The 27,363-nt window shown below is 41.9% G+C and overlaps 1 protein-coding gene and 1 pseudogene across 8 annotated transcripts in view; one reads left to right on the top strand and one right to left on the bottom strand.

Moving 5' to 3' along the window:
• Specc1 (sperm antigen with calponin homology and coiled-coil domains 1) overlaps positions 1-27,363 on the bottom strand; it is a 267,349-nt gene that overhangs the window by 45,716 nt on the left and 194,270 nt on the right. For all 8 annotated transcript variants that reach the window (XM_057773390.1, XM_057773387.1, XM_057773388.1 and 5 more), the window contains 3 exons: positions 26,881-26,962; positions 21,543-21,696; positions 15,986-16,088 (listed from right to left, as the gene is read on the bottom strand). In XM_057773390.1, coding sequence (XP_057629373.1) covers positions 15,986-16,088; positions 21,543-21,696; positions 26,881-26,962 — 339 coding nt within the window. The remainder of the gene's footprint in view (positions 1-15,985; positions 16,089-21,542; positions 21,697-26,880; positions 26,963-27,363) is intronic.
• LOC130878585 (cytochrome c oxidase subunit 6C-2-like) lies at positions 1,117-7,397 on the top strand (annotated as a pseudogene).

The following is a 27,363-nucleotide window of genomic DNA, read 5'->3' as shown; positions in this document are numbered from 1 at the left end:
AATAAATAAACACGTACATGAGTAAATAAATAAACGAGGAGAGAGATAGACCATTTCTTATTAATAAACTGGCTCCACAGATCTACACACAAAAACAAACAAAAAAAAGCAAAACAACTGACTGACCCGTTGTTGAATTGGATGAGCAGAAATTCGGGAAATAGGAAACCAGTAAGAATACTAAAAACAAAATTAAGATAGCAAGAATTATAGAAGCTATATTAATAGTCATATGAGTGTGCCAAGCTTCCCTATTTCAGGGATTTTCAGGTTAAGTGTCAACCTAAAATAACTACAGGAAAAACAAATGATCAGGATGGGCTGAAAATAAGAAGCACCAAGATATGACACAAAGAAAACTAATGAGAATATCTACTTTGCGCTGTAAACATCTGTGTCAGAAGCATTAATTGAAATAAAAGACAAAACCACAAGGAAGATACTAGGAATCTCTAAATGTGGTTGAAAGTATCTACAGCAAAAACTCTAGAAATTAAATATTTTTAAAAAAATTCACACTCATACTGGAGAGGGAGGAGAAGAGGAGTGGGGGGAGGGGGAGAGGGGCGGGAGGAGCGGGAGGGAAATGGGAGGCGGGGAGGAGGCGGAAAATTTTTTTTCAATAAAAATAAATAAATAAATAGATTCACACTCAGAGTAAGAGACTTTATGACCTTACTCAGAACCTCAGAGATGCTCAGTGACCGTGGGAGAGTAGGACAAGGGGCAGGTGCTCTGACATAGGTGGGGACAGGTGGGGTACTCCCAGGATCTAGATCTGTGATAGTTCCCAGAAAAAAAGGATATTTAGTACAAAGTCTTCAATTTCAGAAAACACCAAAACTGAACCTTCAAATGAAATTTCCCAGTTGCTACCAGAAAAGAGAAAAATAAAACAAAATAAAATACCAAAGAAGTTTTCAGGCTGGAGATGGCTCAGCGGACACTTGATGTGGGAGGGTCTTCTGTTTTGTGTTGATTTCATTGGTTAAGAAAGAAACTGCCTTGGCCATTTGATAGGCCAGCCCCTAGGTGGGTGGGGTAGACAGAACAGAATGCTGGGAGGAAGAGGGAAGTGAGGCAATTGTCATGCCTCTCCTCTCTGGCTCAGACACTATGGATCCAGATGCCAAGTCAGTCATGCTGAATCTTCCCCGGTAAGCCACCACCTCGTGGTGCTACACACATTAATAGAAATGGGTTCATCAATATGTGAGAATTAGCCGCTAAGAGGCTAGAACTAACAGGCCAGGCAGTGTTTAAAAGAATACAGTTTGTGTTGTTATTTTGGGTGTAAAGCTAGCCATAGGCTTCTTCAGACCTCACTATAGGAGTGTGTAATGTTGGTAGACATAAAAATAGATGGTCAATCACAAAGATCTCTTACAAATTCTAAATAAAAAGAGACGACCAGAAGAATTTTTTTTCTAACCTGCCACACAGCTATACCAGTATCTCACTGAAGTGATATATAAAGGACCACAAACCCAGGAAAGATGCCCACTTCTCCTAGCAAAGAAAAAACTAAAAGTAATGTCACTTTCTTGGTGCACAGATCAAGTGAGTCCCTCCAGATATGCTGAAATACAGTGTCGAAGATGCAGACAGAAGCGTGACAGGAATGGCTCTACAGGATGGCAACATGAAAACATGTATCAAGACAGTGTACTCTGCAGAGAGCAAATTTACCCAGGAATTTACTTTACAAATATTTAGGATTATTTCAGACTTAGCACAACCATAACAATGGCTGACAAATGATAAACACCATCATAATACTGTAAAAAAAAAAAAAAAAAAAAAAAAAAAAGGTTTTGGGCTTCTTTTTTTTTGAGACCAGTTTTCACCATGTAGCCCTGGCTGACCACAACATCAGCAATTCTCCTATCTCAGCCTCTTGTGTGATATGATTACAGGCATGCACATGGCTATCCTGGCTTTTTAAAAACAGGTAAAATTCTTATAATATCAAATATATCATTTAAAATTAGTTTCAAGGGCCTGGAAAGGTGGCTCAGTGGCAAGAGCACTTGTTACTCTTCCAGAGGACCTGGGTTCAATGCCCAACATCTGTAACTCCAGTACCAGGGGATCCAATGCCTTCTTCTGGCTTCAGTGGGCACCAGGTATGCATGGATTGCATAGACATACAAGGAGGTAAGACATCATACACATAAAATAAAAATAAATTAAAAAAAAATAGAACCACCACCAAGTCATTTTCATGGTAATTTAGTGTCTATCACTACTATCTAATTACAGAACTGTTTTTTTTTATCCCAATAGGATTCTCTGTACCTCTTAAACATTCCTTCATGCCTTCTCACTCTCACCCCCAAACTTCTGTTAACCACTAATGCTATTCTGTGATTTTCCTATTCTAGACCTCTCATGTAAACACAATCATATAACATGTGGTTTTTCTGACTCGCCTTGAATTCACCTGGCATAATGTCTTCAAGGCACATTCATGCTGTGGCCTGTGTCGCTGCTCCACTCCCCAATATATCTAAACACGGTGATCACCAGGAGGACTCACTCACAATTACTTCTAGTTACAGGGTAGTGCTTTTTTTTTTTTTTTTAAATTTTATGTTTTGAGACAAGAGCCTCACTGCCTAGTCTCGGCTGGCCTGGAACTCTCAGTCCTCCTTCCTTGGCCTCTCAAGGGCTGGGATCATAGGCATGTACCACTTCTACACCTGGCTCCTACTCACAGATATATGGCATAAAAGGCTATAAAGCAGAATGAGCAGAGGGGAAAATGGCCAAAGGGCTAAAGTCCAGAGGAAGGCAGGCTTCACCCAGAGGACAGCAATGTGCTGTGAATATTGTCAGCGAGGGAACCTCACGAGTGATGCCACACCTAGGGTTTTTCTAGAGCCTGGTCTCACAGGACCCTTTGCCTAGCACGGGCTACGTTGCAGGTACTCAGAAGGAAAGGAGGTGTTCGACATGAGCCAGTATTTGCAAGAACACTGCAGGCACAGTGAGCCACGCCTATCCATCAGTGCCAGCCCTTGACAGTCTTATAAGGAGTTGCTAAGGAGAGCTGTCTTGGGTCCGCTACGGCCACTCATTTCTACAGTGGTAGAACTAGGGCTGCCAACAGACCCCAGGTTTCACGTCATATCTTAGAATAATTTCTAGTTTTCTCCAGGGTTGCCAGGGAAGGTACTGATGAGCAAAGATGTCATGGCTGCTTCTCTGGGATCCACCGAGACAAGAGGATACGGCCTTCCCGCTTGATGTGCAAGCTACAGGCCAGAGCTTTTGTTTCAGTTTTGCTCTGAATGCAGTTCTGATGGCTGGAAGTCTCACCTCTGTGCCATACACATTCTAGTGGGAAAGTGAGAGGGGGCTCCGAGGCAAACCAGCTGGAAGGATGGACACTGGGTGAAAGTGAGTGTGTGTCAAAGCTGGGAAATTAAAATTTTTTACCTTTAGTTTTCAACAAATTCTACTTCTGTTTCAGTTTTTAAGATTAAGGCCTAGGCTATTTTACACGTCTTTACAACCCACTGTATCAGATACAGCTCTCTGGCAAAGACCTTGATAATAGTCATTTTTCATTGGGAATCTCTTTTTTTTTTTTTTTTTAAAAAAAAAAAGTTTTATTTTTATTTATATTTATGTGTGTGAGGAGGTGTGTGTGTGTGCGTTGGGGATGTCCAAAGAGGCAAGAAGAGAGTGTTGGATACTCAGAGCTAGATTATAGGGAGTTGTGAGCTGCTGGAAGCGGGCGCTGGAAACCAAATTTGGGTCCTTTGGAAGAGCAGCAGGGGTTCTTACACAATGAGCCGTCTCTGCAGCCCTCATGGGAATCTATATTTATAATGAAGTCAAGAAAAAGAGTCTCTCAGAAGACAATAAATAAATCAGAACATTTTACATTCTTTGAATTGTAGCCCTCAAGAGACCTGTCTCAAAAAAGAACACATACACAGAACTCAAAATGGCCTGATATTTCCTAGGCTGATTGCTATTGGATTAGCACGTTGCCCTGCTTGTCTGTGGGAACTAAGGCATGGAATAACAGAAGTTGCCTGCAATGTGGGTGTTCTGTCCAGATTCAAAACCAGATGTCTCCAGACTGACTTTTTTCCCCTCCAAGTCCAAACACAGCTCAAACCTGTCTGTCTTTCTCTGTGATTGTGCAGCCATCTTCTGTTTCTTGAATTTCAAATAATACAAAACGAGAAACAGAATGGATTCAGATAAAATTTCAAGCAAATCCAAGACACTTAAAGCCTTGTTCCTTGCTGTCTGAAATGCAAGACTCAAACAGAATTTGAACAACAGATCTTTCATGGTTTTATCTAAGCCAAGGGTCAGCACACCTCTGGAGAGGCCCAGGTTGGAAACAACTCTGGTTGAGCAGGGTGTTACCTGAAAGGTCTCTGTTGTGCTACAGTGACCCCAACATGTGCCTTAGGGGATGGACCTGAGCGCTTCCCTTACAAAAACACGCGATTGGCTAGAGTTGGCCTGTTCATCTGAGACAAGATTTCTCAGGTTCAGCAGTGTCGGCCTGATGTTACTATGGTTTAAGATGGTAAAAACATTGATGATAAAAAGTCCGTATTCACTGTCTTTGTAAAATTAAGGACTATGAGAACATGAGCAAACTGAGTTACCCACAGTATATATATATATAAATCAGAGGAAAGGCATCGAAGTCTTTTTATGAAACATGCTTTATCAATACTTTCATGTCTATATATTATTTATTTATTTGCAACAGGATTTCACTATGTAGCTCTGGCTGGCTTGGAACTCACTATGTGGACCAAGCTGGTCTCAAATTCATTCTCTGCCTTCCAAGTGCTGGGATTAAAGCTGTGGGGTACCATGCCCAGTTTATACAAAGACATAGTTTAAAGGAAGTTATTAGCTTGCTAACAGCCTCACAGTTTGGAAGGAGGAGAGCAGAGGCATGAGGGGACCCACTCGACAGAATTCTAAAGTGAATTCTGAGTGCTATAGTTATAGAAAAATTCGCTTCCAATTATTTTCCACTTTTAGGTTTTTTTTCTTTCCAGAAAATACCTAGTTTAATTATTGACTGCAATGAATTTTTACAGCCTTTTCCTCAGACTTCCCATCCCCAAATTACATGCCATAATATAACATTCAACGCAAAGAATATATTCACATTATGAATCATAATAAGAAAATGAATATTTGTGAAACCCATCTCCTAAAGAAAATCTACATTACAAATCCCTGACCTGCTTTACTTTATTGCTTCATTTCATGAATCTAAAAAGCTTTTGCACAGCAAAAGAAATAACAGGATGAAGAGGAAGCTCACAGGATAGGAGAAAACCTTTGCTAGCTGTATATCTGACAGAGGTTAAATATCCAGAATATACAAAGAACTCTCCAACAACATCCCACACACACAAAAAAACTACCCTGAACCAAAAAAGGGGTGGAAAGAATGTAAGAGCCAGAGGATCGGGAACTTTGCTGTGAGATTGTGTCTCTCTGTAATATCAGAAAAAGTCTCACCAACATGACTGCCCACATGTGAGCTGAACAAGGATACGGTAAAGGTGAAAGCCCACAAGGCCTCAACTCTCTCTACACGATGAACTAAGTCAAGTCAGGAGCAGGAGAGGTGGCTCTCCCCAGAAGAACACATCAATTAGTTGTCTGCTGCTAAATGGTCAGCCCTGGAAACACATATACAAGTAATTATAGGGACTCAAAAGGTTATATTTAGGAATATATATATGCAATTAAATTAGTCTCAAAAATAAACAATAAATAAACAAAAAAGAAAAACAACCCTAAAGACAAAGAGTCATATATGTGTATTTCTATTTGTCTTCTTTCTTTCTTTCTTTCTTTCTTTCTTTCTTTCTTTCTTTCTTTCTTTCCTTCCTTCCTTCCTTCCTTCCTTCCTTCCTTCCTTCCTTCTTTTTTTTTATCTTTCTTTCTTTTTTTTTTTTTTTTGAGACAGGGTTTCTCTGCATAGCCCTGGCTGTCCTGGAACTCACTCTGTAGACCAGGCAGGCTTCAAACTCAGAGATCCACCTGCCTCTGCCTTCTGAATGCTGGGACTAAAGGCATGCGCCATCACTCTCCAGCTTCAAGGGCATCTCTGATAGCTGTAGTTTTTAAATATAGCTTAATACAGTCCCTACCTTGTTCTTAACTTCTCTCACCCACCATCTCCCAGTCCCTGTTTTGAGCTCTTCTAACTGCATTTATTCCTAAGACACACAGTGTATTGAGAGAGACCACATACCATGAAGTTTACTGTAAGCATCACTATTCAGTACTTTTTAGTACATTCACGAGGGTGGGCATCAGCCCCACTACTTCCCGAACTTGACTTCATATCCAAAGCCATCCAGCCCCCTTAGCAGTCATCGACTGGCCCCTCCCTCTTCCCTGTAAAAGTACTAACTTATCTTCCATTCTATGGATTTTTCTGATCCAGAATTCAATATAAATGGAGTCACATAATATGTGTCATTTGTGTCGGGCTCTCTTATTTAAAAAAGACATTTTAGGGGTAGGGTTTAGCTTGGAGAGAAAGCCCCGAGTTCAATCCTCAGTGGTGTAGCTCATGCTGAAGTGTCCTCACTACAACACAAAATAAAACCCACAAGGATGCCATTTAAAATAACTGTTTTCTAGTAAAAATGCTATGTGTCCACTTAGAAAACTTTTTAAAGCATGAATGAATTTCAAATGCCCAGAGATAACCCTAATTATTTACATATATTTCTTTTATAAATTGAAGTACTATGAGCTTGTCTTAGGTTGGATGTGGCTGTACACACCTGTAATCTAGCATTTGGGAGGCTGAGTCAAGAGGATCACAAGTTTAAGGCCAACCTAGGCTGTGCCATAAAATTTTATTTTATTATTTATTTATTTATTTATTGGTTTTTTTGAGACAGGGTTTCTCTGTGGTTTTGGAGCCTGTCCTGGAACTAGCTCTTGTAGACCAGGATGGTCTCGAACTCACAGAGATCCGCCTGCCTCTGCCTCCCGAGTGCTGGGATTAAAGGTGTGCGCCACCACCACCTGGCTAAAATTTTATTTTCAAAAGAAGTAACTTCCTTTGGCTGCGGCTCTGGGTCTCCCGTGTCCTGCACGCTGGGGACCCCATCCATATGAACTGTGAGGACGTTGGTGTGGAGGACATTTACTGCCAGGACTTCCAGCGTGCTGTGGAAACTTCAGGTGCGTGGTCTGCTGGCCAAGCGTCTGTGGTTCCTACTGTTGGTGTATTCATTGCGGTCCTGGGAGTTGCGGGGTCTTGTAAGTTTGGTGTGGCTGAACCAAGAAAGAAGGCATATGCAGATTTCTTCAGAAAATGAGTCCATGAAAGATTTGAAGATACAAGGAAGGTTGGTATCTTTCAGAGTGCAAAATGATTTGAGAATGCAGAGAATTCTTTGGATTGGGCTCCATAGAAGTTCATCACTAATCTGTGTTCCTAAGGAGTAGTTTCTCTCAATAAATAAATAATTAAGAATTATATGGACAAGAAGAAGGAGAAGGAGAGGGGAAAAGAATTAAACTATATTGAATCTTCTTTTTCTCATTTGTTTTTGCAGTGCTAGGGATGAACTCCCAGCCTTGCACATACAGCATAAATGTTCTATCACTGAGCTACGCCCTAGCCCTTTCTTCAAAGCATGATGTTTAAGGATTTTGAAATATTCTATCACACTCATATACCATAATTTATCTGATCCTGCAATGTAAGCAATTTTGATTCTTGTCCAATTTTAAAAATAATTACAAATAAATCTGCAGTTACAACTTTATAGGCATTGATGACTATTTTTGACATAAATACCTAGGAATGAATTAAAGGGAATAATCATGTTTACAATACCTGTACACATTTCTAGACTTCCTTTCCCAAAGCTGGTACTCAGTCTGTTTGGAGCAGGATTCTCATTCTGAGCACTTCATCATCAAAACAAAACAAAACAAAACAAAAACCCCAAACAAAGCAAAGAAATGGTACCCCATGCTTCCAGTTGTACTGCTTTAATGCCCGATGTTCAGTTTTAAACATTTAGTTTAAAACGCAGTGCCGGAACACAGTCCAAGAATGAAGTTATGTGAGGAGATTTCAGAGCGCTTGTGAGAAAACTCCAAGACAAGAATCTTGTGACCTCAGTTTCTCAAAACACGGAATTGTTCTTGGAATGTGCTTTCCTGCCCCTCCCAAGTGTAACAGATAGGAGTTCACGTTAGCTCATTCATTACAACTGGATATTGTGATTTGTTTATATATCTATATTGGAAAAACACGTTTTTGCCACATGGGGATTGTCCTTGTGACTGTACACTTTATTCAGGTGACTCTTCTTAATACTCAGAGTATAAATTGTTTGATGCTCTGAATAAGTTGACTACTGCATGAGGCTTTAGTCTGCCTCATTTTTAGGCTGGCTCTCCCAGGTTTATGCTGCCAACTAGAGCGGTAAACAACACAATGTTAGTATTTTTGAGTACTTATAACTATATTTTTCAAGTCAGGGTTTCTCTGTATAGCCTTGGCTGATGTTTCCACCAATGTATTTTCAGAATACCTTGATTTATAACTCTTTATGTTTTGTTACTATAAAACTCTGTTGTGGGATAATCTTTCTGTACACTGTGAAGATGTGTCTCTGCAAAGGCACCTTCTGATTGGTTTAATAAAGAACTGAACAGCCAATAGCTAGGCAGGAGAAGATAGGTGGGACTTCCAGGGAGAGAGAGGAACTCAGTGGAAGAACCAGAGAGGCAGAGATTTGCCAGTGAGACTTGGAGGGATTTGGACTGTATGGAAGAGAGGCAATGAGCCATGTGGCAGAATGCAGATTAATATAAATGGGTTAATTTAAGTTATAAGAGCTGGTTAGGTCAAGCTTTTATAATTAATAAGAAGTCTCTGGGTCATTATCTGAGAGTCAACAGTCCAAAGAAAGTCTGAACATAAAACTCTTCCACCCTGGGGTAACCTAGCTCTGTGTTTCCTGGGAAATGCTCACTCAAATTTGGCTATGGAGTTTTTGTGGGATTTTTGTTTGTTTTTAATAGTATAGCTAATTATTTTGGTGACCTTCTAAATGTAGCCTAAAACTAGTTTCTTTACTTCATGTTTAATACTCACTTAACTGTCTCCCAGATTCGGTGTGGAAGGATCCCTGTGATACTCAACCTCCCCCAGAGTCACCATGAATCGAAACTATCAGAAATGCTACTGATGCAGCTGGCCTTGGGCTGATGCAACACTCATCTATGCTGAGAGCAGCACTCAGATCCCCTCCTATAGACGTGCACTTGGGACTGCACAGTGAACATACGGCAGACGTAACATCTAGGACACAGCATCCAGTTCTTAACTACTGTTCCTCTCATGGCCTTTCGGTCTCACTCCTCTCTGATCCCAGTACCTATGAAACAAGCTGGAGACTTAGATTGGGCCTTAGTAAAATAGGAAGCTAAAATGTGAATCACACTGACTGGTGAAAGGCTCCGAGGGCAGATAATCGGGGTGATGGAGTTAAGGCATTTTAAATTATCCCACTAAAGATATGAAAGAAGGGCTGTGAGTGTCGCTCACTCTGCAGATCACCACGGTGATTTTAGGAGGTGGGCCTTTGGAAGACAGTATGTCCCCTGACGAGATCAGTGTCCTTACAGAAAGGGCCTGAGATCTGTCTTACCCCTTCCAACATGCAATGACACCGCCAATGGTGTCACCTATGAAACAGGAACAGGCTTTCTTTATCATAGATCTGCCTTGATCTTTGATTTCCTAACCCTTAACTTCCTATTGTCTGTAAACTATTTTATCTGCGGTATTTTGTTGCAGCAACCTGAAAGAGCTAAGACTGGTATTCAGGCAATTCTGATATGTGGGCAACATGGAGAACCCCAGTCTAAAGTGTGCTCTTGACAACTATGTACCTCAAGATTCCAAAAGCCTGCAAGCTAAAAAAGTAGGCTATACAAGAATGATAGGAATGGCTAGACGAAAAGACTGTCCCCTGCTCATCATTTAGCAGAAGCAAACATCTGAATCTACAGAAGGGAATGTGAGGTTTTGTGTGTGGCCTGACTACAGACGGAGCAGCTTAAACAGCACTTGCTTAGCAGCTCTCTCTGTTTCTGTTTCCACATGGTGGGGGCAGGGCTCTGACCTAGAGGCTCAGGAAAGAATCAACTTCCAAACTCAATTAGCCTTAGCAGACTTCACACTTGGTAAGTTTGCCCTGACCTAGACTGAATCACCAGTGTCTACCAGAGTCCAGGACATGGCAAGGCCCTAGGAACATAGCCAAGGTGCCTGGTGAGAGAACTATTCCTTGTGCTACTTAGGAGGTAATAGAGGACTTTACAGAGATTTGGGGGTAAATTATATGCAATCCAGGTCAAGGTCCCTTGGGGAAAGAAGGCAAAAGAAAAGCAAACTAACTCCTCAGCCCAGCTGGCTGCAGTACCTGTAACCATCAACCTCACAGATATAAAGCACTCCATGAGGCATGTTGTGGGTACCAACAGGACCTCAGTATTCTAATGTTCAATGCTACTTATTGGCTGTCAGGCAGGGACCCTGAGCCAGAGAACTGGTGTTTCAAGGCCTTCCTTCTACACTGTCCATTTCAAAGCAACCCCGGCTAGGTAGAAAGACAGGTAGAAAGTTATTTGAAGTAAAAACACATATGGCTACGGGTCTTTAAAAAGATTACGAACCATCTGAACTTTCAACAATTGCTTCTGGCCTCTTAATTCTCAGAGTAAGTACAGAACAGTATAGGTAACAATGTGTACAAACTGGTCTAGCTGGAGAATAGTTTATCAAAGGTGTAAGCAATACACATGTGTGATTTATACTTCTTTTTAAACTTACAGACATTTAACCATGAGTGAAAAATATTCTTCACACACAATACATTGTGGGTTTCACCAAACATAAAAGTATTTTGAAAACTTAATAAAAGATATTCACAAAACAACAAAAAGTTTAGTATAGCAAGAAATAGTTTTCTAGCCGGGCGGTGTTGGCACACGCCTTTAATCCCAGCAGAGGCAGGAGGATCTCTGTGAGTTCGAGGCCAGACTGGTCTACAAAGGGAGTTCCAGTACAGGCTCCAAAGCTACAGAGAAACCCTGTCTCGAAAAAAAAAAAAAAAAAAAAGAAAGAAATAGTTTTCTTTCAACTTCCTGGAAATATTCTGTCAATCTCCTTCCCTCATTCTAATTATAACATCATGCCACAAAGGGACAATTTATTCTGAAAATTGTAATTGCCTTTTACCTCCTCTTGGCTCTCTCCTGGATCCACTTCTGTAGTAGAGAAATGACAGCACCCAGCCAGAGACGACCGCACTGGGCTCAGCCACAGTTGAGGTTGATTACTCCTTTTGATTGTTTTCTTCCATTTTCCATTACCATATTGTCTTGACGCTAGCACACACTTCCCCGTCCGATGCCACACACAAACAAATATTCGGCAATCTCTTGCTCCTTTTTCTTTTCCATTTCCTCAGCAGCATGGCTGACAAACGCAGGGATTGCTGCTATTGAAGTGGTTTTCCATTTGTGGGACAGTTCATCCCTTAGAATGGGGTTTACATGGGGTAAACAGAAACACTTAGGTAAGAAAAATGAACTAGAAGTAATTGTATCCTGGGAGCCTTTATGACAATATCTTAAGTTTTGTGAAATAAAAGCAGAACTTAAAAAATGCCAAGATAAAGATAATACTATTCTTCAGTAGACTCTGATTTTAGAGTATTGTATGGTTAATAGAACAGAGAGAATCTCAGCCCTGCTTCTCAGTTCACTGAGCTGAGTCTCAGTCAAGCCATGGTTTCTTCTAGCTTTGTTCTCAGTCCTAGCTACTTTCAAAAGTTTGACCTTAGAAAGGTGAGCTATAATGTCGGAATCTTCCTAAGTTTTAGCAAAAAGGAGGAACAAAGCCAAGGAAAGAAATTAAAAAGGAGTATCCACTTAGAGTTAACGCTAGAAAAAATAAAGCTTCACTGTGAATTCCTGGCTGACCTAGAACTCAGAGATCAGCGTACCTCTACCTCCAGAGTGTTGAGATTAAGTGCGTGTGCAACCACACATGGCTTGCAGAAACATGATTCCTAGGCAGAATATCAAAAGCACTTAGCCACTAGAGGAAAAAGTTGGCCCTAATCAGGTATAGTAGAAATTAAGAGCTCTGAGCTGGCAAGAGATGGCGTGGCAGGTAAAAGCACTTGCTTGTGGAGAGAACCGGCTCTACAAAGTTGTCCTCTGATCTTCAAGGTGCACCGTGGTGGCAGGATACGCCCACATACACGCACACAAACATGTACAAATTGAAAAAAAAATGCAAAATATTTTATTAAGATTTCTGCTTCTCAACCTTCTGTACAGCAAAGGACACTGTCACTAAGACAAAAAGGCAACCCACTGACTGGGAGAAGATCTTCACCAACCCCGCAACTGACAATGGCCTGATCTCCAAAATATATAAAGAACTCAAGAAACTAGACTGTAAAATGCTAATCAACCCAATTATAAAATGGGGCACTGAGCTGAACAGAGAATTCTCAACAGAAGTTCAAATGGCCAAAAGACACTTAAGGTCATGCTCAACTTCCTTAGCGATCAGGGAAATGCAAATCAAGACAACTTAAAGATACCATCTTACACCTGTCAGAATGGCTAAAATCAAAAACACCAATGATAGCCTTTGCTGGAGAGGTTGTGGAGTAAGGGGTACACTCATCCATTGCTGGTGGGAATGCAAACTTGTGCAACCACTTTGGAAAGCAGTGTGGCGGTTTCTCAGGAAATTCGGAATCAACCTACCCCTGGACCCAGCAATATCACTCTTGAGAATATACCCAAGAGATGCCCTATCATACAACAAAAGTATATGCTCAACTGTTCATAGCAGCATTGTTTGTAATAGCCAGAACCTGGAAACAACCTAGATGCCCTTCAATGGAAGAATGGATGAAGAAAGTATGGAATATATACATATTAGAGTACTACTCAGCAGTAAAAAACAATGACTTCTTGAATTTTGCATGCAAATGGACGGAAATAGAAAACACTATCCTGAGTGAGGTAAGCCAGACCCAAAAAGAGGAACATGGGATGTACTCACTCATAATTGGTTTCTAGCCATAAATAAAGAACAATGAGCCTATAATTCGTGATCCTAGAGAAGCTAAATAAGAAGGTGAACCCAAAGAAAAACATAGTTATCCTCCTGGATATTAACCTTCATCAGGCGATGAAAGGAGACAGAGACAGAGACCCACATTGGAGCACCGGACTGAAATCCCAAGGTCCAAATGAGGAGCAGAAGGAGAGAGAGCATGAGCAAGGAACTCAGGACCACGAGGGGTGCACCCACACACTGAGTCAATGGGGATGTTCTATCGGGAACTCACCAAGGCCAGCTGGACTGGGTCTGAAAAAGCATGGGATAAAACCGGATTCACTGAACATAGCGGACAATGAGGGCTGCTGAGAAGTCAAGAACAAAGGCACTGGGTTTTGATCCTACTGCACATACTGGCTTTGTGGGAGCCTAGGCAGTTTGGATGCTCACCTTACTAGACCTGGAAGGAGGTGGGAGGTCCTTGGACTTCCCACAGGGCAGGGAACCCTGACTGTTCTTCGGGCTGCTGAGGGAGGGGGAGTTGATTGGGGGAGGGGGAGGGAAATGGGAGGCGGTGGCGGGTAGGAGGCAGAAATCTGAAAGAAAGAAAGAAAGAAAGAAAGAAAGAAAGAAAGAAAGAAAGAAAGAAAGAAAGAAAGAAAGAAAGAAAGAAAGAAAGAAGATTTCTGCTTCTCAAGAGTGGAATTTCAAGTCACATTAAAGAATCTGTGTATGCGGGGCAGGGCTGGTGACACCTTTAATCCCAGCACTTGGGAGGCAGAGGCAGGCGGATCTCAGTGAGTTCCAGGACAGCACTTGGGAGGCAGAGGCAGGTGGATCTCAGTGAGTTCCAGGACAGCCAGGGCTACACAGAGAAACCCTGTCTTAAAAACAAGCAAAAAAAAGTGGGGGGGAGGGGAGAAAAAAGAATTTGTGATACATCTATTTAACAAAGAACACAGACTTTTAAAAATTAGAATTTATGTTTTATTTTACCTATATATGACTGCTTTGCCTGCACGTTTGTATGTGCACCCGAAGGTGTCAGAGCCCTGGAAAAGATGACTGTGAGCCACCATGTGGGAGCCGGGAACTGAACTCACGTGCTCTAGAAGAGCAACGAGTACTCTTAACTATGGAGCCATCTCTCCAGTCCATACAAAGAAGTTTTTAAAGCAATAAAGAAAAAACAGAGAAAATTATTTTAAGGATGGGCAGGAGCTTGGAAAGCAGCTCAGGGGCAGAGTGTGTGCTTTGTGTGAAGCTCCTGACGACCAAAAATAAATGCAAAGCAAATCCATAATGATGAAAGGCCTAACTAGGTACGTCTCCACAGAGAGGCTTTCCAAATGACCAGTTCACACATGCGCAATCTCAGTAGCCAACAGGCTAACAAATACCAAAACCATAATGAGATACCACTATAGCTCTACCCAAACACCGTGAGTGAAGAACACAGCATGCTGATGAGAACACACAGGAACACATCACCCATAAACTGCTGGTGGGGTGGACAATGCACAGTTACAGAGAAATTTGCTTGGCATCATCTACGACATTTGAATATGTTCATGCAGCTTTAAGGCCCAGGCACGTCATTCCAGCACATCCAGCAGAGATAAGAATATCAATAGAGTAGACAAGTTAAAAAAAAAAATCACATTACATATTACTAAATAGCGAGGAAAATAAAACATAGCAATAAAGGGCAAATCTTACTAACATTTTTTGGGGGCAAGGGTTTGAGAGAGGATTTCTCTGTAGCTTTGGAGCCTGTCCTGGAATTAGTTCTTCTAAGACCAGGTTGAAGCCGGGCGGTGGTGGCGCACGCCTTTAATCCCAGCACTCGGGAGGCAGAGGCAGGCGGATCTCTGTGAGTTCGAGGCCAGCCTGGTCTACAAGAGCTAGTGCCAGGACAGGCTCCAAAGTTACAGAGAAACCCTGTTTCGAAAAACTAAAAAAAAAAAAAAAAAAAAAAAAAAAAAAAAAAAGACCAGGTTGGCCTTGAACTCACAGAGATCTGCCTGCCTTTGCCTCCCTGGGATTAAAGGCGTGTGCCACCACCACCCAGCCAAATCTTACTAACTTAATACTGTGTGAAAAGATGCAAATATTATATAGCTTTCTGTTCCTTTTATCTAAGAGCTGAGAAAGGTATCACTACTCAAGCACTCACACTGTTACAGAAACTGCAAGGAGAGAAATGAGGCAGACAGGAACCTCGGGGAGCAGCAAGGGGCTCTGGCCGGAAAGTCCTGACAGGTTTGAGGGAACTGGAGATGCTACTTCAGGATGGGGTTTCTGACTGGGTTCTCATTTCGTAATGATTAAAGAGACTCTAATTCATGCACTTTTACCTTTGTGTATATTATTTCATAATAAAAAGTTTAAACCTATATCAGGTATCACTTCCTTGTCTGCTCTTCTCATAAAGTAAACACCACCCTAGACAAACAAAACTAAACTAAATGAAAACTCATAAAACTACAAAAAAAAAAAAGATGAGAAAACTTGGGAAGCCTTATGCATAGGAGAAAGAGCTGCCTCTTTGGGAAGATGCTTTATCAACAGCTCTGGCCAGGGGGGAGTGAGCGAAAAGCCCCCCCCCCACCACAGCAGATGTGAGTACTTGCAGTCTGTGGGGTGGACTGCAGACTTGCCTTCTGTCCCCCACCCCTTCTCCTCACAGGGAGGCCTTAGCATAGTACAGTACACAAATACCAGATCCTCCCTGGAAGTCATGGCTGAGGGAACAGAGATGACATTATATGCAAACTGGGCCACCAAGCACATGCACACATGGACCTGGCAAAGGACCACGAACATCCAATTGGCAGCACCGCTCCTTACCGCGTAACCCTCCGTCTTCTTCTGACACCATTTTAGGAGTGCATTACGCTTAGAGCCACCATACTCCCGGGCCAAGGCTGCCAGGGGGTCTCTTCTTTCAACACTGTGTACAAAGAAGAAGAAAACGGAGTTAAGGACGGTGTTGGTGGAATGGCTTTTTTATTTTTCTTTTGAGACAAGGTCTCATATGGCCCAGAGTGACTTTGAACTCCCTATAGGCAAGGATGACTCTGAACCCCTTGATCTTCCTTCCTCCGCATCCTAAGTGCTGGGATTACAGGTGGGTACTACCTCATTGGCCAAGATGTTGGCTTTTTTGTTTGTTTGTTTGTTTTGTTTTTCAAGGCACGGTCTCTCTGTATAGCCTTGGCTATCTAGAATTTACTCGTAGATCAGGCTGGCCTGGAACTCACTGAGATCTGCCTGCTGCCCTCCCCTAAGTGCTGGGACTAAAATCATGAGCCACCACCACCTGGTTAAGATGCTGGCTTTTAAAAGCCTAAAATATACATAAAAATAATTAGATTTAAAAAAGCCAAAGTGTAGTTTATTCAAACAGTACTCTAAAGAAACGGCTAAATTAGTCACATTAAAAATATACTGTGTCAGCCAGGTTGTGATGGCATATATCTTTAGTCCCAGCACTTGGGGCTTGTCTACAGAGTGAGTTCTAGGACAGCCAGGGCTACCCAGAGAAACCTTGTCTTGAAAAACCAAACCAAACCAAAAAACTCCCCTCTACACATCACATGAATATACTTTAACATATAAAAGATAAATGAATTCTGCCGGGCAGTGGTGGCGCACGCCTTTAATCCCAGCACTTGGGAGGCAGAGGCAGGCGAATCTCTGTGAGTTCGAGACCAGCCTGGTCTACAGAGCTAGTTCCAGGAAAGGCTCCAAAGCTACAGAGAAACCCTGTCTCGAAAAAAAAAAAAAAAAAAAAAAAAAAACATAAAAGATAAATGAAAAGGCATAGTGAAACTGTAAACCAGCTGTTACAGGAGGTTCTGAGAGTAGAGAGGAAGAGAAATTCATAAAATAAAATGAATGGACTCAGAGTCTTTGCCCAGTTTATGGATCATGGAATCTGAGCACAAGATGAGCCAAAGTTGAGATGACATCACTACTATAATATCTTAGCATCCTGACAGCACATTTTAGGAACCCATCCTTGATCTTGCTCAACAATGACATTAATTTTTATGCTAACCAAAATTACTCAAATATTATTAAGAGATTTAAGATCATACAGTTCCTTCCCTTCTAGCATGGGGGTCATGGAGTCAGAAGTATACTGCTATAGGAGTTTTGTATAGTACTCTATTCCCCAACACCATCCACAGCAGGGCAGGGAAAGAAAGACTCACCAAAGGGCAAAACCTACAGAGGAATAGGAGTTATCAATCTACTGCTAAGGTAGATAGATATAATTGAAACACAGACCCAAGAATGCTTAAGGTAGTACTCTTACAATGGTAAAAAGATAACCAACTACATGCCGACAAACAAACAGATAAATAAGTTGAGGTCTAATCACATTCATGGGATATACCATGGTAAGAAAAATTACTGCAGGTATGTGATGTTACATGTTACCACCTTACCACAGGACCAAAGCAACAGGACCAAGAGATCGTGGACCTTCAACCGTCAAATCATGAGCCAAAACAAACCTTTTCTTTGGAGAGGTTAGTCACCTCAGGTTATATGATGGAAAGAAAGCTAATTAATAAAAGCCCCCCCCCCACCGCCCGCCCTTGGTTACTCCCCTTCTCAGCATGGACACAGACTTTCCACAAAGCTCTCCCGAGATCTGACGAGGTCCAAGAAAAGATGAACACAATTGCCTTTAATCTTCATTTGCCAGACCAACAGGGGAAGAAACTAGAGCTCAGAGGAGTGCTCAAAACACAATCCACCACCAGCCTAAAACTCACCTAGTCCCCCACTTCTCCCCTAGGCGAGACTATTTAGGTTTTAACTCACCTAGTACCCCCTCCTTCTCCCCTAGGCGAGACTAGGTTTTAACCACTCAACCTCCACCTTCAGTCTCATGGTTTCTCCATGGTTCCCATGTTTCTGCATATTAACAATTTTTTTAAGTGTTTCTGGTTGATCGACTGCCAGTTTACTTCATAAGTTAAAATCATCAAGCCTTAAAGGAAAACATAAGAAAAAATTTGTATGTGTGCAGAGAGAGAGAATGTATGCATGAAGGTGCATGTGTATGTGCCCATGTGTGGAGCGTAGGGGTTGGTGGCAACTGTCTTCCTTAATTGTGCTCTGCCTTATCTTTTGGAGCAGGGTCTTTTACATAACCCAGTGCTCACTGATTGGCTACAATGGCTGGCCAGGGCTCTGGGGATCCACCAATGTCACACCATAGCTCTGCTCCCCACACTAGGGTCATAGACAAGGCAAGTGGCTGGCTATCCAAACTTAGGTCCTCGTGCTTGTACAATACGTACTTTATCTAGCTAAGCCATCTCTCCAGACCCTTAATAAAAATATTTTTCAATAATTGTAACAGAGGAATAGATGATTCTAGACCTCAGGAATATGAACTAAGGTAGACAGGTTTTAAGAAAAGTACTTGAAATATGAACTAAAAACTTTCCTGTATAATTTGGTGACAGCTTCTCCATGTACTAGACAATTTATAAAATTAAGCCATGGTGGTCACACCTGAAATTATAACATCCTTTATAACTGACTAGCTAGAGAAAGTAGTATCTAAATAAATGGGAGGCTCAAGAATTTACCATTAAAAATACTTAAATATGCAGCTGGGAAGATGGCTCAGCAGGTAAGAGCCCCTGCTGTGAAAGCAGAGGACCCAAGTTCAAAATGCCCATGGTCCATCATGCCCGTGACCCCAGGGATGGGGAATGGAGACAGATGGCTCCTCGAGCTTACGAACCAGCCAGCCTAGACGAACAGTCAAGCTTCAGGTTCAGTAAGAACCTGTCTCAAAAAATAAAGTGGAGAGCAACAGAAGAACACCCAATGTTACACAATTAAATGATTGCCCTCATAAGATATTTAAAAATAGAGGCTGGAAATTTATTTTATTTTGAGACAGGAACTCATTATGTACCTCAGGCGGGCCTTGAACTCCTCATCTTCCTGCTTTAGCTTTTTCATTTTACTGAGACAGTGTTTCTCTGTGTAGCCCTGGTTGTCCTGGAACTCACTCTGTAGACTGGGCTAGCCTCATACACAGAGATTCACCTGTCTCTGCCTCCTGAGTGTTGGGATTAAAGGCGTGCACCACCATTTCCTGGACTATTTCAGGTTCTTAACTGATGGAACTGTAGGTGTGCATGACCATGCATAGCTCTATGCAGATTGAGTTTCTAATGCAAGCAATTTCAGGGTTGACAAGAAGGTCTAGCAGGTAAAAGCATTTGCTGTCACGTCCAGTGACCTGAACTCAATCCTTATTGATACTTATGTTAGAAGTTATATTAGGTAGAAGTTGTCCTCAGACTTCCATATGCACACTGTGGCAGGGTGCACACACAGATAAAAATGAAATGCAATTTTAAAAATCTAAAAATTTTACTTGGTCATAGGTTAATCTTAATAACATGAATGTAAAACAGATAAGAAATTCAGGTCACTAATCTGACCTCTTATGAAGAAAGGTATACTATAAATAGCACATTAATGTATGCAAATTTCCTGTGTGTTTACAGCATTGATTTGAGAGTAGCACTAATTCTGGTCCTTCAAACCTGTTTCTATCAGTTCATATGCAGACAAGCAGGTGATCTATATCTGGGACATTCATAAAGCTCTTGAAATGTCTGAATTTACCTATTTGGGATCAAATATTGGTTTCATCCAAAGATGCAACTGATCTGAATGTATTCAAACTCACAAAACTTCCCATAAGACACAAATAGATGATTATACAACCTACTATAAAGTTCTTATCCTTGAAGTAAACAGCATTTTAGATTTATCTGTGGGTGAACCGTTAGATGGAACACAAGGCAGAGCACCAGAAAGGATACCCAAATGTAGGATAACATATTTATCATCCATGAGACAACAGCAAGTTATTCATACTATAGAAGAAGTACCGGAGTTACACAGTCAAATGAGTGGAAGACACCAAGCAGGAGTTGAACTTAGGTCCTCTGCTTTCACAGGAGATGCTCTCACCTACTGAGCTACCTCCTATTCACTATTTTTAATGGTAAATTCTTTGGTCTTCCATTTATCCAGGAGTGAAGGGTGAAGCCAGCATCACAGGTGAGTGGAATGGAGCTAAACTGTGCAGATCAGAAGGGCAGGATGCAGAGTGAGGACTGCTATGAGGGTTGTCCATGGTGGGACACTAGGTGCTTCAATCAGAAGACTGCCATGGAAAAGCAGGGAAGACTCCGGGGAGAGGGGAGACAGGTGGGACCTTGGTGACCAGGGGCACTGGCAGGGAGGAGGCGTCAGAAGCATGGGTTCAAACACAGGCTTTTAATGACCATCTAGGCTCACTGTTCGTCTCTTCCTCTGCTGCACACTATACCTCTCTGCTAACGCCCCTTTAAAAACTGATCTCAAAAACGTCTCTCTAATCCTCTTTCTATGCCGCTGTGCTCTCAATAATCTTCTTTAAATAGCAGGTCTGCTCTTAATCACTACTCAAAAACAAAAACACAATCCCACAGACTTAGTGGTTCCCCACTGCTTTACCAAAATAAGTATGAAGCTCTTTTTGGCAATGCAGACTGTTTGCAATAGGGCTCCAACCTACTTTGACGGCTGTAGCTCCCCAACTGTCTATCTGTGTTGGCTAGGAGTCTGCTGTATATTTGGCAGGGCCTTCTTGAGGCCCTGGGTTGAGTTCCATCATCCACTCTCCCTGGCTCCTTTACAGCTACTGACAGGAATCCCATTCCTCTCTAGACTTCCTGACTCAAACAACCCCTCAAGTACTTTTGCTTAAACTTTAAAGATTGATTGATTTATTCTATGGGTATACATGTGTGTCTGAGTGTATGTATGTTCACCATACATGTGCATGTGCTTCTGGAGGCCAGAAGACGGTGGTAGATCCCCTGGAAATGAAGTTTTAGGCAACTGACAGCCATCTGATGTGGGTGCTAGGAACTGAACCTGAGTCCTTTACAAGAGCAACAAGTGTTCTTAACCACTGGGCCACCTCTTCAGCTCCTCTTTGCTAAAATTTTCACTTTCTAAAAATTCTACTATTATTGGTGTGTGTGTCTAGCATATGTGTGGCACGCATTGCATATGGAGGTCAGAGGCCAACTTTGTGGAGTGGTTTCTCTTTTCCATGGGTTCTGGTGATGGAACTCGGGTCATCAGGCTTACACAGGAGCCTTTACTCACTGATACTTCTCAGGGCCCCTGCTTAAAAAGGCACAACCCTTCATGTGGTTTTGTCCCAAACCACTGTGAAGTATCTTCTTATTAGCCTTGTGGAAGGTGTGTTTCTATATCTCAGTCACTGTCGCTCAGAAGCAAGTTGACTAAATGAAACAGACGGAAGAGAATAACGTTAATCTCATACTCTGAAATTCAGTACCTGAGTTTGCTTGGTTTCAAACCCCCGGTGGATGCACTCAGCAGTCTGGTGTTCCCAAAGCCCAGGGAGGGGGGTCTGCTCAGGGACTCCAGTGAGGGACTCTTCCGGAGATAAGGGTCTGACTTCCGGTCCTCGGCCCTTCCCTTCAGAAGATCTGTGTGAATAACAACATTGTCACCTATTTCTAAAGAGAAGAAATCTGATTGGTTATCATATTTTATTATCAAGTACAAAGACTTATCTACATAGGTTATGTGTATATACTCCTACATATACACATATACACACATAAATGTTTTTCTTTCTGAAATAATAAAAATGCAAATAGGGACATGGTATTTTCTAGAAAGAATTCTCTAGACCAGACTACCCATATAATCTACAAGACCTTGTGCCAGGGTGGATGGCTCAGTTGTTCAGACTGCTTACTGCACAATCATGAGGACCTGAGTTCAAATCCCAGGAAGCTAGGTGTTCTGCACACATCTACAACCCACCTCTAATGGAAATGGAGACAAAGAGAATTGCTGGTGCTTATGGGCACACAGATTAGTCAAGAAAATGAGAACCTCAGACTGAGGGAGAGACCCTTCTTCAAAAGGATTAGGTAGTAAACGATAAGAACACTCAGTATCCTCTTTTGTCCTCCTCTTAAGTCCACAGATGCACAAACCCACACTCATATTCACATACACAAAACAAACAAACAAATAAATATAAAATATATCTTTAAAGATGGATCCACAGTACTAGGGCAGGAGAAATGACCCAGTGGTTAAAAGCACTGGCTAGGTTCAATGCCTAGCACCACAACTGTCATCTGAAACTCCAGTTCTGGGGTCTCCAACCCTCATTTGTCCTCCATAGCACCAGGTACATAAGTGGTGCACAAACATACTTGAGGAAAAAAGAAAGGAAGGAAGAAAGGAAGGAAACAAGCAAGCAAGCCAGCTTAATGTCAAAGCAGTCCTTGGTTGAAAAATGATTCTAAATTTTCAGACAGCGATCAGAGTATTAAGTAAAATGTGGGCCCTTCTAAGAGCCTTGCCCAACTATTCAGTTAGGTTGCCCACTCCTCTAGCACTGTCTCTAGCTAGTGTTGTTTGCATTAGCCGTGGATCAGAGAAAAACCTGGTAGGGAAATGTCTCATGTGACTGTCAGGTCACAGATAGAAGCAGATAAAAAGCTGGGAACCAAGAACAATAGCCCACAGGAGAAAAACTGTTCCAACTACAGGCTTATAGTTCACTAAAACCTGAGCAAACCCCCTCTCTTTAAGGCTCCGTTCTGCTGTTGTATTAGTATTAGTGAAAACAGGTACAGAAATGAGCTGAATTCTCCAGGTATCTCTCAAAGGATCACAAAGGCAGAAGGGAGTGGAGAAGAGAATATTAGAGGCTGGCTGACGAATGAGAGCTGGCGCTGTGGGACTCAGGTGGTCAGCTGAGCGGGACAGCTGGGGCCACCTCCTGTCACCCACAGTCACAGAAGAAAACAGGACCTCTTTAGCTAATAGCCACCAATTATGGGCATGAAGTTGGCGGTGAGGCCAATTAGGTCTAAATAGCAGAGAAAAACAGTTCTACATCACTGAAGATCAAAACAAAAACAGAACATTAATCTGCAGTTAGGGATGACCTCAATGTTGACAAGCAGTTGCTGGAAATGGCTGGAAGCAAATGATTTTCACTATGCAGTCCTTTATTATAGTAAATAGAATCATCACCAGGAGACAGGTGCCTGGGGGGTAAGAAGGAGGAGGGCAGCCAATGAGCTGCACAGCAATAATTGTGGTCTCAACTTTATTATTTATCTTGTCAACCAAAAGAATGGCTCTTTAGATAATTAGGAAACTTGGAAGTTGGTAGAATAGCCTGAAAAAGACATAAAAACTATGATCACTCGCAGAATACTAAGTTTGACGTTGTATAGCTTCTACCACAATTAAAAAAAATCACCTAGCACTATTGTGCAAGTAAGTTACTCTCTATTTTAAACTGCATAATGAGTATGTGCTATGATATTACATAATGATGCATAGATTTAAGCCAGACAGGTTTTCAATCTTAAGCTTTGGCCTCCACATTTCATTTCTGGGAAAGAGGTGCTCAAACTTGAATGCCTTTAAGTTACAGCCATATGCATTTACCAAGGCCTGGGAAGCTTAAGAATGGTTTTAGCTCAATTCTGCCTATACCTTGTAAATGAAACAGCATAGACTAGACTGTAGTATGTCTCTTTACAAAACCATATGAAATCTTTAAAGCCCACTGCTAAGAGCTATGGCTCTCTCACACAAAAATTCTTTTCAAAACCTCTCTGTGGTACTGGAGATAGCTCAGGTTAACAACACTGGCTGTTCTTACAGAAAACCTAGGTTCAGTTACCAGCATTCACATAGCAGTTCACAACTGTCTCTACCAGTTCCCTGAGATCTGAGCCTTCTTCTGGTCTCTCAGGGTACTGCACACATGGTACACACACATATACAACACATACACATCATCATTATCATAATGATAGCATCATCACTATCATCATCATCATCATCATAGCACTCCGTCTAGGGACTACAGGATATATCAGTGGGTTAAGGTGCTTGCTGCACAAGTCTGATGAACTGAGTGAGTTCAATCTCCAGAAACCATGAAAAAGTATCAGGAAAGTTGTTTTCTGATTTCCACATTTGTGCTGTGGTACATATATGTTTACACATACGTTATCGATACGTGTAGTAATAACAAAATCAACATCACCCTCACTGCCCACTGACAGCACACCTGGTCGGTCACTCAAGAATACTGATGAAGATGCACAAAATTAATGTTCTTTTGTTAACATTTCTTAACCTCCTGATGCAGCAGCCATTCCACAGCCAATGGAACAAAGAGTAATTCTGACTTTCAAGTATTATTAAGCAAATATTTCATAAGCTATAGCTGCCACAAATAATGATTCTTCTCATGAATCAGAGAAAAATAAAGGGAAAGCTTCCTGAAAAGACTCAGGACTCCGATGCCAATAGGAACATTCATGGGAAGAAGTAAAAATGTCAATATCAATGGGAGTTGGGAAGCAGGTGATCCCAGCCCTCAATGATGACTTTGAGGGATCCCAGACGTCAGTGGTGGGGATACTGTAGGTGTGAAAATAGCAAAGGCCCTAGATTGGCAATGGAACCTGAGAGGGCAACTGAACTGCCACCATCTCAGGAGAGGTGGGTGGTGAGTTGTTTCTTACGGAGGAACAAAGAAAGCAACTTCTTAAGACAGAATCCCTACCTGGTGAAGGCAGTATGAACACCTGAAATGATAACAAAAGATTCACAATATGACATGAACTCAGGGGAAGGTCAGGTTTTGAAAGGAGTGAGTCTGATTTGGAAAGAAGTGCTATGTTGGAGAAAGCTCTTGGGAAGGCAAGGAGAGGTAACATGGTCAACATCACTGGTGTCTTAAGAACTGCCACCATTACCCCAGCTATACAGCAAGCACCACCTGACCAAAGTCAGTAGACATCAACATCAAGACAAGACCCTTTGCTGGGAAAAGATGCTAAGTTGCTGAAGGCTGCTGGATGATTATCTGTGATAATGTAATTATTAAGCAAGCTATGGGAATTTTTAGATGTGATGCTATTGTATACTTAAATTATAACACAGAGTAAGCATAACTTTTTGTGTCTTACTTCACAATACTTTTGTGCATTAGCTTGGTGCAGGGGAATACAACCAAGCTTCCAGAAAACTTACTAACATTTACTAGCGCAAAAGCACTGTTGTTCCTTCTCTGAGCATGCTCACAGGCTCAGCAGACAACAGCAAGCAAAGATTAGCAGCAAGTATTTCTATGATGCCCACAACACACCAGGTAGTGACCTGGTTTTAAATGAATTAATTCAATCCTTCAAATGATTCAATGAAGTAAAGTTATTTCTTTTACTTTTTGGTTTTTTTTTTAAATTAATTTTTATTTTGTTATGTATATATGTATGAGTTTGAGACTGTGCACATGAGTGCAGGTGCCTCCAGAGGCCAGAAGAGGGTGTCAGATCCCCTGGAGTTAGAGGTGATTGTAAGCTACCTAATGTGGGTACTGGGAAGGAAATCCAGGTCCTTTGCAAGAGCAGCAAGTGCTCTTAACTACTGAGCCATCTCTCCAGCCCTGGAAATATTTCTGTATTAGAGATGAAGAAGCCAGAGCATAATAAACCCAAAGCTGGGATGGGAATAACAAGGCCAAGAGACTTAAGGCCAACTAGGGCTTCGCTTATTTCCCTTTTAATGGCTACAGCTCTGTACCGTCAGCACTGGAGGCCCATCAGGAATGAGGATGTGACCTAGGAGACCCACTAATTACAACCACTGCGTCACTGTCAGGATTTGAGTGTGAAAAGGATACAGTACAACAAGAGGAAGAGAATAAAACTCAAGGGCCTAAAAACATTTTAAGAACTGTGGAATTAGTTAACAAACACAAAACCAGATAAAAGTTTGTTATAACATAGTAAATTTTTTAAGAATAGGAGACACTGTCTTCAGATTCAGTTTATTAAAGAAAAAAAAGGTCAGACTTGGTGGTGCAAGCCTTTAACCCCTCCCTGCACTTGGGAGGCAGAGGTAGGAGTAGCTAAGTGAGATCTAGCCTGGTCTACAAAGCAAAGTTTCAGGACAGCCAGGACTATTGCACAGAGAAACCCTGTATCAAAAAACTAAAACTACTAAACAAACAAACAAAAAACCCAGCTGGAAGGTAGTGGCGCACACCTTTAATCCCAGAACTCAGGAGGCAGAGGCAGGCGAATCTCTGAGTTTGAGGCCAATCTGAACTACAGAGTGAGTTCGAGGGACAGCCAGGGCTACACAGAGAGACCCTGTTTGGAAAAGGCCAAAACCAAGCAATAACAACACCAAAAAAAAAAAAAAAAACAAGTTTAGGCAAGTTGGAGCCGGGCGGTGGTGGCGCACGCCTTTAATCCCAGCACTTGGGAGGCAGAGGCAGGCGGATCTCTGTGAGTTCAAGGCCAGCCTGGTCTACAAGAGCTAGTTCTGGGACAGGAACCAAAGCTACAGAGAAACCCTGTCTCGAAAAACCAAAAAAAAAAAAAAAAAAAAATTTAGGCAAGTTGGTATGTCTTTTGCATCAACACACACTGAGGAAGGTAGGAAGCAGGAGACATTTCTTCCAATATGAGCTGAACATCTGGACCTAGTGGGTAAAATGTGCATCTTGAGGGAATGAAATCAGCAGAACTAAATACCACCAAGTTCAAGTTCATGCATCGGAAAGTGAACAGCACTAAAATAAGACAAAAAGTACGTGTGTTTCCACAAGTTACCTGAGAGGGGAAGGTCCGGCAGATCCAAGCGCTGAGCCATCCCTTTGCTGGCTGGCCGCATGGTGCTGTAGGTCGAGTGTCTCTGTCAAAAGCAAAGGGCACCTCAGCATGACGAGCTTGCGACGAGACAGCAGCAGAACGCAAGTGCACACTGCTCTGCCTGGACGCGACTCTCAAGCACATTGTCACACCAACTGTAATAAGTTCAACTGGCTTAAAGAAAACAAATAATGAAAAGATAATCCCCAGTTCACTTCCACCACTGATTCCTTTTTCCCAGTGGCAACTGTTATTAATCTGTTTTAGGAATACCCTTTCTGGAATATTCCATACATTCTCAAGGATATCTGTAAACACCATATCTTAAGTGAGGTGGCACAGCATGCCTATGATCTCAGCACTGGGAAGCAAGAGATAGGAGAATCCTGGCGTGATGGTGAGGGGTGCAGAAGAAGGGGAATTTGCTGGTCAACTAATCTAGCA

Source organism: Chionomys nivalis, chromosome 7 (assembly GCF_950005125.1).
Source record: "Chionomys nivalis chromosome 7, mChiNiv1.1, whole genome shotgun sequence".
Classification (NCBI taxonomy): domain Eukaryota; kingdom Metazoa; phylum Chordata; class Mammalia; order Rodentia; family Cricetidae; genus Chionomys; species Chionomys nivalis.
Note: the sequence above shows the minus strand (reverse complement) of the source record. Positions and strands in the feature narration are given on the sequence as shown.